General features: G+C 43.0%; 1 protein-coding gene across 1 annotated transcript in view; it reads left to right on the forward strand.

Moving 5' to 3' along the window:
- The window catches only part of LOC106812077 (serine/threonine-protein phosphatase 2A 56 kDa regulatory subunit delta isoform-like), a gene marked incomplete at its 5' end in the record, with an annotated part of 41,640 nt that overhangs the window by 3,750 nt on the left and 27,124 nt on the right, over window positions 1-10,766 (forward strand). The window contains 4 exon segments of the mRNA XM_014815845.1: window positions 1,412-1,504; window positions 3,635-3,765; window positions 4,156-4,215; window positions 5,557-5,719. Coding sequence (XP_014671331.1) covers window positions 1,412-1,504; window positions 3,635-3,765; window positions 4,156-4,215; window positions 5,557-5,719 — 447 coding nt within the window.

A 10,766-nucleotide genomic window follows, 5' to 3' on the forward strand; every position in this document is an offset into this window, starting at 1 on the left:
GTATTGCTGTCATTTGCCTACGAGGTTTTCACGCGCGAGAGTCCGTTAGCAGTGCCTGCGAGTACTGTCGCACTGTAGTGTCGCACTGTGGCGTCGCACTGTGGTGTCGCACTGTAGTGTCGCACTGTGGTGTCACACTGTGGCGTCGCAGTGTGGTGTCGCAGTGTGGTGTCGCAGTGTGGTGTCGCAGTGTGGTGTCGCACTGTGGTGTCACAGTGTGGTGTCGCAGTGTGGTGTCGCAGTGTGGCGTCGCACTGTGGCGTGGGCTTTTATCCGCACTGTTCACAGCGATGGGCATGCTACCCACTGTTACATAGCTCTAATGTTATACCTGATCTACTATCGAAGATGGCATTTTGTTGTCAAACGTATAGAGTCTGGTGAATGCGCCAATTGTTTTGTTTTCGCGTTGTCACTAATTCGCGTGGAAGGTAAAAACAGAATTAATTTAGATTCCTGCTGAAGTTTGCACTGGTAAACGCGAGGTCTGGTGAAAGTGGCAATCGTTTTGCGTTTTCACGCCATCGAGTAGAGCAGGTTAAAACATTAATATATAATAATACATAAATTACTCGGGATTATTTTCGCTATATGTCTTTTTTTATTTTAAAGGCATACTGTAAAGCTAGGGCGAGTGTTTTAAATGGTATTTATGTGGTTGTCATTGTGGCGATGTTCTCTTGTTCTGAGCGTTCTGACGTGACCTGCATCGGCTCTCTTTTACTGCGATCCTCCGAAACTGTGTCGACTGACGAACCCGAGTTTATGTATTTGTCAGCGGCGAGTTTTATCGTTTTTGACTTTGATAGACGCGTGTAGCCACAGCCTTCACGTACAATAATGAATTTAAAGTGCAGTTTGCTGTTTATTTACGTTCACGGTGTGTGTACACGTTATGTGACATTGTTATTCTACATTATACGTTCTAAACGCAGTGTTCGGTCTCGATTTCTTGCGAGTATCCTGCAACGTCCATCGCGGACTGGCCGTTGGTCGGCGTACCTCGAAGTGCGAGCTACCTAACACGTGTAGAAAATAGCGCGCGGTCGCAAAAACCTGTTTGGCGAACGCCACTGGCACTTCCCTGTTTGTCTAGGCTAGCAACAACTACGTGTTGTCCGAAACCTGACAAGCATTTTAACGAATGTCAATTTTAACAAATGCGTGCACATGTGTGCGTGCTTGCGCGCGCGCGCGTGTGCACGTGGCAGTGAAATGTCATGTTTGGCAACATCCTAAATGTTGTCACTTTTGTCTGGAATTTTGTTTTGTTTTCTTTGAAAGAATTTTTTATAAAATATATAAAAGTATTATAGCGCGGCTTGTTTATGTTTTTTAAGGATATTGTCGATAGTGTCAAATTAGTTAACTAGTACAGTGCAGTTATGCATTACACGTTGTTTCGTTTCAGATTGTCTATGAGTTCTTCTTGCGGTTTCTGGAATCACCAGACTTTCAGCCGAACATAGCAAAGCGATATATAGACCAAAAGTTTGTACTGCAAGTATGTATCGATGCTAAATATTGAAGTGAGACTTACATCACGTCCGTATTATCCTTGTAAATGTTCGCCTCTCGTCTGTTCTCGTTCGTTCTCGCGTGATGCCATCCGTGGAATCGGAACAGAAGAGCATCCTGTGATACGCGCAGCAGGATTGAGTGCATCGTGCGAGTTTTTACGGGAGTCGAATCTCCCACGGGAGCAGTTACCGGTCTTTGAATCGGGATTTGTTCCCTCATTTTAAATGACAAACAACGTTTGCGGATGTTGTTTGCCAGATTGTCACAATGTTCATCATAGCTAGCAAACGAATCGGGTGAGATTCTATGCAAATCCGATACTTTACTGTCGCCTTCAGACGACCCCGTGACATTACCGTCCAATCCGGATTTAACCAAATTTTGAATTATTACTTTTTTACCACAAATTTTAATTCGCGGTTTAATTCGTGGATATTTATCCTGATTGAAATTTCGCCCGTTCAAAGTCGCATACGGCTGTGCGTTACGGAATTATGCGCGCGTGCAGTTAAGCCCGGCGCACACGTGAGTAATGATGCATGCTCACGCGAAATATTTTCAGCGTCTGCCGCACACGTGAGTAAAATTACTCAAGGTATAAGTGGTAATGTAGATCACGTGACTGTGCGCAGTCAATACTGGGCGCAATCATCTTTAAAATGATTTAAACGCATGCGCTGTGAGTACCAGTGTTGAATAAATTTACGCAGCTAGCGCGCACACGTTGAATATTTTGACGCATGAGTCAAAAATTATCAAACATGTTTGATATTGAGTTTCTTGATGCATTCGTCAGAAAACTCCGGCGATCCTCCAGATAAAATCCGGCGCACACGTGAGTATTTTGACGCATGCATCATTTTCCTTGAGTAAAATTACTCAAGTGTGCGCCGGGCTTTAACCGAATGGTGACCGCTACCGTCAACCGTAATCCGAGACATTTTTATCTCTAGTCACTAAAATGTCTCTAATCTCACTTAATGAAGACTGCGATGGTGTGCATGTCAGTGTTCATTTTTTAACGACATCTCTGGAGGGCAAGAACTTCTGTGTTCTTATCCCTGATGTAAGGTTTTAGCTGGATGAGTGAAAGCAGATTTATACATGTGGTTCAGAGTGAAGCGGGGAGAAACAAATTCTAGGATCGATTGGATATTATTTCGTGTTTATAATATTAGCAGGCGTTAAAATTTACACGTGTGCTTTTGTACGGCTTGCTAATGTGGTGCTAACTATAATGCAGGCAAAACTAACAGGCCAAGTATGGTTTCATTTTCACAGTATTGCACGTCGCTGTTACTATATTACATTATAGTGTACATCCGGTAAATTACCTCCAGTTAATATATGTAATAATTTAATATATACGGCTCTGTTCAACATACATCGGCTACATACATACATCATACAACTACATCGGCTCTGCTCCGATACGACATAACGAGTTGTAATCAATCACTGTAATTAGTACATAATTAATTGAGCATAAGGAACGGTTGGCTTCCCTTTGTTTTTATGTTGTTGTTTTTTGTTGTTTTTTGTTGTTGCAAAACTTTCGGAGACTGCCGCGTGTTCGTCACTATAGGTTACCGTGGCCCAGATGGCTATTATGTTCAGTGCTATGAGAGAAAAACATCAGAATTCGTGATGATCACGTTTCTAGCCGTTGGTGGAGAATTCAGTGACCATTTGGGCCCCCATAGTCTACTACTAGACTGAAATACTCGTCGCCTGTCAATTCTGTTTCGTGCCTGTACGTCTTTAGACATGTTTTATCGGACGTATGATGTATGCTGCGGGACATGTAGTTAAATGTGCTCGCGTGACAGATACGAGCATGCTGCTGTTGCTCATCGGCTAACACGCGTGCCCCTACATTGCTCAACGACCTGCAACGAACACTTGTACTGCAGCGGCGGGCGACTCGGGAGAGCCCGTGGCACCCGAATGCTGCGAGGTGTGATTAATAAATTTTTAATTAATAATTAACAATCGTTAACCGACCCGATTAAGTTTTCATTCGACTTTTTGTTAGTTGTTTTCGTGTAGACCTTTCGCGTAATTTGTGCGATTGGCGAGCTAATGTGCTGTTTGTCGACACATTCTTCTGCAGTTGTTGGACCTGTTTGACAGTGAAGACCCAAGGGAGAGGGATTTCTTGAAAACTGTGCTGCATCGAATATACGGCAAATTCCTAGGTCTACGAGCGTATATCAGAAAACAAATCAATAACATATTTTATAGGTGAGTTTGCCTTCACAAGAAGTTATCAGTCTCTCTCTCTCTCTCTCTCTCTCTCTCTCTCTCTCTCTCTCTCTCTCTCCTCCTCCTCCTCCTCCTCCTCCTCCTCCTCCTCCTCCTCCTCCTCCTCCTCCTCCTCCTCCTCCTCCTCCTCCTCCTCCTCCTCCTCCTCCTCCTCCTCCTCCTCCTCTCCCTCTCTCTCTCTCTCTCTCTCTCTCTCTTTCTCTTTCTCTCTCCCTTCTTCATCTTTCTCTCTCTCTCGCTCACTCACCCCCTTTCCTCCCTCTTGTCTAATTGATCTTTACAGATGTATATACGTATAGATGGTATCAGGATTGTATAATATAGATATATTATACACTCCTGGTGGTATATGTCAAACATATTTTTCAGGTATATCTATGAGACACAGCACCACAATGGCGTAGCAGAACTCTTAGAAATTCTAGGCAGGTGAGAGCATTTTCCAGTGAACATTGCCCTTTGCTCTCAAATTCTTAGGTTTAGGGTACATTTTAATTGCCTGCCGTTTTCGACTGTGTACCTTGGGTTAAAACCGTGCTTGTGGTAGCCATAGCAACTAGTTTTTAGCAGCAGGAAGTTATTGTACAGTGTACAGAACATGCGAGCTTGGTTATTGCAAGCGTGCAGAACGCAGGATGCTGCCTGTGTTCATTAAGGCTGTGTGATGTCATTAGCTGTGCTGTCCAAATGGAGCTGTATTTATAATATTCGCAGACGTTGAGTAATCCATAAGTGCATGTGCAGAACGTTTCTCACGGCATCGTCGAAAATTCTTAATAATGCTACGGCTACTACTGACAAGGCAGGTGCTCTGCCACCGGATTTTTAATGGTTATGCGATGAAATCCCCAAAAGTGTCCTATATTATTAGCGTATCCGTTCTACGGGAGCTGGTTTCACCGTGTAATAATGTGTCGCACAAGGGAAACGTTACAAGTGTCCTCTATAGCTAACATGTCCGTTCTATGGAGCCTGGTTTCACCGTGTAATAATGTGTCGCACAAGGGAAATGTTACAAGTGTCCTCTATAGCTCACATGTCCATTCTATGGAGCCTGGTTTCACAGTGTAACAATATCAAGAGCCAATAATACTAAGGTAATAATAGGTATTATTAGCTCTTGATAGTATGCTTCACAAGCGAAACACTTGAAGTGTCCTTTATAAGAACAGGTGTCTGTTCCATGGAGGTTTTTGCTGACACAGCTTACAGAGTGCTCGGCATTGCATGCAGAGTGTCTTTCACTAACGGGAGGGAGTTGGGCAGTTGCAAATCTTTTATTCACACAGGAAAAACGGCTTGTAAATTTTCTTGTTTTAATCTTCTGTTTCTTAAAAACAACAACAACAATCACTTCATCCCATCGTCGACATACGCCAACCAGATAGCAGCACCAGGAGTGTCATAGTATAGACACTCCTATTATGACAAATGACATTATTATCATTACATCCATATTACATTACATCCTTATTACATTATTATTACATTACATTAATATCACATTATTATTACATCCTGTTATGACATTATGACACTTCTGATAGCACTGCAGTGCATTTACCTTATGTCACTGCTCTGCATGTGTGCGCTAGCGGGGGGGGGGGGGATTTCCATATTGTAAATCGAGTGTGGTGCTCTGCCGGTAACCAGGAGTGTATAAACTATAATATAGACTATATTATACACTCCTGGTTAACGACATGACGACGTTACAACTACCTGCGCGACAGCTTTATGTGCCGCTGCGGCGCATCGTCTCTGTTGCAGTATAATCAACGGCTTTGCGCTGCCACTGAAGGAGGAGCATAAGGTGTTTCTGCTGAAGGTGCTGCTGCCACTGCACAAAGTGAAGTCGCTGAGCGTCTACCACCCGCAGCTTGCCTACTGCGTCGTCCAGTTCCTAGAGAAGGACCCGAGCCTCACGGAGCCGGTAAGAGTGAGAAGATTGCACGCACGGACGTACGTTGCATGGGGGTGGGTGTGTGTGCGCGTGTGTGTGCATGCGTGCGTGCGTGCGTGCGTGCGTGCGTGTGTGGGTGCGTGCGTGTGTGGGTGTGCGTGCATGAGTGTGTGTGTGTTTGGGTGCGTGCGTGTGTGGGTGTGTGCGTGTGCATGTGTGTGTGTGTGTGCGTGCGTGCGTGCGTGTTTGTATGTGTGTGCGTGTACATGTGTAAGTGTGTGCGTGCGTGTGTGTGCGTCCGTGCATGTGTGTATGTGTGTGCGTGCGTGTGTGTGTGTGCGTGCATGTGTGTATGTGCGTGCGTGCGTGCGTGCGTGTGTGTATGTGTGTGCGTGTACGTGTTTGCTTTCCGAGATATATACACTATATCGAGCGAGCCTACGCTGCCTGACAGCCTTGCTGCACAATATACGTACATTCGCTGCCTTTGATGTGACCTGCGCGTTTCACTAGCTGGGTGAATTTTTTTACATTTGGTTTCTATCTCACGTCAAAACTGCGTAATGAATCGCGTGTGTGGCTGCACGATCGAGTTTCCTCGGGTAATATTGGAGAAGATTTGACTAACTACTGTACATACTCTATCCCTAGGCATTAATGGCAGGTAGTAGTAAAGATTGTGTAACTATGCTGAGTCATATATATACATATACATGTAAATGTATATATGCGTATGTACGCACGCATGTACGCTAACACACATGTACATATACATGCACATGTATATATGCGTACGTACGCATGCATGCATGCACGCTAACACACATATATACATATACATGTACATGTATATATGCGTACGTACGCATGCATGCACGCTAACACACATATACATATACATCAAGAGCGTATAAAGAAGGAGAGTGTACAACGGTGAAATGCTGAAACCATGTTGCAGTATTAGTCGAATTAATAAACTTTCTCCGTTTTATTTTGACGATTCTTTGTATTATTGATCAGCTGTCCTACCTTGCTAATATAAAACAAACCGCTTGTCCCTACGATGCCCCTACGCTGAGATAATGAGCGGTGAAAATCTGGTATTTTCGCCGAAAACCGACTACAGATCAGTCAGTACTGCGACTGTCTCTCGTTCTGGCGATAGCTTCGGGAAACCTCGCATGTTTCCGTCATTCATTGACAATAGTTGGGTCCAGAACCTCAATCCCGTGACCATTCTCTGGCTAACATGTTTTGACGATTGATTTGACTTCTATGGACGTTTTATAAAAAATTTAGAAACCCGGCCCCTTCCAAAAATGCAGGCATTTTTTGCTAGGGGGCCAAATCCAAAATTGCCGCCGACGCCATTTTTAAAAATCAACTTTTGAACCAGAGCAGCTAGAATCAAGTATAAATACATACTTATTCTTATAATTACTTTTTCAACTAAATCAACCACGAGGATTTTGATTCTGACATCAATTTGATGCTAAAACATCATTTTGACCAAACTATCCAAGACGACCCCCAGCACCATCTTGAAAAATTAACTTTTGAACCAGGGCACCTAGATTCAGCTATAAATACACTTTTCTCCACTAAATCAACCATGAGGAATCCGAATCTGACATCACTTTTACGTTTTAATATCATTTTGACCCAGATATCCAAGATGGCTGCCATACGCTGGAGCGAAAACATAAGTTATTTTAGTGCCGCACCTGATAGTATTAGTGAAGAGTGTAAGTGAAACAGATGCTCGCATCCGGAAGAAAGCTAACCATGTTAAATTTGACATTTTAAAAGTGGAATAAAAGCAAGATCCAGTGAAAGATTCATCTGGATCTTAATATTTTATGTAATCGTAGACATTTAATAGCGTGTACACAAACGTTGGTAATAGCGATATAGTCTAGTTCTGTTCAGGTACAATATTGTTTTGCTTTACATTGTGCAGCGCCATGTTGAAACATCATGAAACGTCATGAAAAATGTGACGTCATCAATAAAATAATCGAGTATGGTGGGTTAAAAACATCTGATAAATAAGAGGTGAGTAACATATGTTCTTGTTAAATATATTACACAATTTGACCTGATTATCAAACATGTATAAAACTTAACTTTAGACGCCCTTGTGATCACTCACAACAATGATGACGTATAAAAACATCAACACGTTTTGCGATTTTTAGTTACAATAATTAGTATGAAACATGAAAAACACGATGTTATCTTGTACAGAAATTAGTTAATATAGTTATTTATGTTTAGTATTTTACCGCAATATATAAATCTGGGATTTTATCATTTTTCTAAACTACGGAAGCTAATACGCGACACAATTTTGTTCCACGATACTAGATAATTGTAAACATAATTTTATTCTTTGCTATTTTAATGCAATTGAGGACAGTTATTGATCGCTTAAAGGTCAATATCACATGGTTACGTCATCTTTGACGTAATATAATGTCACAGAAGCGAGGTATTCAGACGATATAGTTTAAAAGGAACAAGAACCCCGCAACCATGTGAGCTTCAAATAACTAATGAGCAAATTATGCTTAGTCAGTCCACTCTTTGGATGAATATGTATAATATCATATAGTCAAACATTTCTTATTTATGTCTATTTCCAGAGGTTGGTTAGAGTGTATGAACAGCACAAAGCTCTTGTGACAATGTCCACAGTTCCATGTGTTCTACAGTGTGGAGGACTATGCGATGAAGCCACTGATGCCATTTCTACAGAGGGATGGTATAGTCTCGAAAAGAAGGCCCTGTTATGGAGCGGTCTTGACAAGTTCGGAGACGTCCATGCAACCGTTGATTGGGGTAAAGGTCCAATCGGACAACGTGTCCATGATACATGTAGGTTGAACTTATCAAGCGCGAAGAAACTTGAACAGGCCACCGTAAGACAGAAAAAACGAGAGGGAAATGAATGCCATGCTCAGTCATCATCTGTGTCTCGGGTTCCTTTTCCGACTGCGCCTCCAGCAGCCAAACGCCTGCGATCTTCTACAGGGGTGATACAGGATAAAACAAAATGTGTCTGGTGCTGCAAGACAGAGACGGCCAAGCGTCCAGAATCAAAGCTGAAGCTCATTTCATATGATCATGCATGGGCGTCTTTCAAGAGTCATACGGTGGCCCTGGAGGATCAGGTAATGCGTGACAGAATAAACTGCCTGATTGAATCAGCAGGTGACCAACCCTACGCACTTGAGATTAGATATCACCATAAATGTTGGCTGAAACATGTTCGAACTTATCAGAAGATGAGTGATGAAACCATCATTTTGAACAAACTATCCAAGAACTGACCCCCCAGCACCAGCTGAAAAATTAACTTTTGAACGGCAGGGCACCTAGATTACAGCGTATAAAATACCTTTTCATCCACTAAAATCAACATGAGGGATCGCGACTGAACAATCATTTTACGAGTTTTAATATCATTTTGACCAGGATATCCAAGATGGCTACCATACGCTCGGTAGTGTAACGTAACAAAACAACTAATTACATGATAACCAATATACTATTTTTAAGTTGTAACTTTTTATCATGAAGTTAAGAAGTGGTAATGTATAAACTGTATAACAAATAACTCGAACATAAAAACTTCTCATCATTTCAACCATACTACGCACTATTATTAAAACACATTTAGAACGTCACCAATAGCAATACAATAATTCTGTAAACTTAGTAATTTAGAATCAAAGAGTAAGATCAATTTGAATCGGAGGTTTCTTGCCACACTATGTCGGAAGCCTGCAGATTCTGACGATTCATGTCTCCCTCATCATGAGAACTCGTTCTCAAAATCGTTCTTCGAGCTGTCTTCAGCGCCTTGTCCTGGTGCAAGGTAAGTCTCACTGGGAGAGCAGGTCAAGTGTTCTGTGACGAAAACAGGGCGACAGCGCGGACAACACACCAACTCGCCAAGCCATAGACCGAGTGGAGAGGGTGGTTCTTACAGCGAATAGTGGCGCACTAAGTCGCCAGGTAGGTTGGCAGCGGAAGACAGTGTTGTCGAGACTATCCTCATACTGGAGGAAGACGTATAAAGGAATTTCCTTCTTCAACTACTTCACAAAACTTCACAGCGCGAGCCTAACAAGCCAAATGAGCAAAGTAAACTCTCTCTGTCGGCCAAATAACGACATCAAGCGTGTGAAGTGAAAGAGTTTCCATTCCTATCACGTCCCTCTCCATGGCAAGCATCATACTCCGCACCAAGTGAGAGCTAGCCATCCAAAGCGACCACAGGGCTCTAATCGCCACATCTTGCATATCAGGGACATCTTACGCCCTTGCCGGTAGAACGCCTGAGTCTATGCATCACAAACTGTCATCAGCTGCAGCTCACAATACAATGACTGCCATCGTTCACAGTCGACGGTCCAGTCAACCAGGCCATGACATGGAGACCATACCCTCCACTTCTCCTTGAATCAAAGAGATACCGGGCAGACACTGCTGCGAGATTACTGCTGACTCGAGACATAGGCCAGAATACAGTACACTGCAAATCAAATAACAACAGGGTCATTGCAATACGCTGACCGCGCCAGAAGTGCGTAGTGGAGAATAAAGTAAAATAATGCCAGCCTCAGAACTGAATCAATAGCTGTAGCGTATCTGCAATTGGTTGTTGGGTTCGAACAAGATTAGTGCAGTGAGAGGCCACAGAGAGAACAATCTCTGGTTCAACAGCTGTGCAAAAGTCGGTCACGGGGTAAGCTCGGCATAATCATTGCTTGTAGCAGAAACGCCCTCTTTGTATGCTAAGCTAAGCTACAAAGCAGCGTACTTGAAGCAGCAGAGGGAAAAGGATCAGCCCAATCTTCATGTAGTGTGAGGAGGGACAAATGTGCCTTACCCTAGCACCCTCAGGTCTCGAGCTCAATTCATCTTATGTTGAAGATATGCTGTGCATACGGTACCGTGGATACACGGGCAGATGACTCGTTTAGCCTCTCCCATGTACCGGGTAAAAAAAGGAATACATGGAGCCAGCACTTGTGGCATAGCAATCCTACGCAACTTGTATGTTGTACAT

The sequence above is a fragment of the Priapulus caudatus genome, unplaced genomic scaffold (assembly GCF_000485595.1).
Source record: "Priapulus caudatus unplaced genomic scaffold, Priapulus_caudatus-5.0.1 Scaffold606, whole genome shotgun sequence".
Taxonomy (NCBI): domain Eukaryota; kingdom Metazoa; phylum Priapulida; class Priapulimorpha; order Priapulimorphida; family Priapulidae; genus Priapulus; species Priapulus caudatus.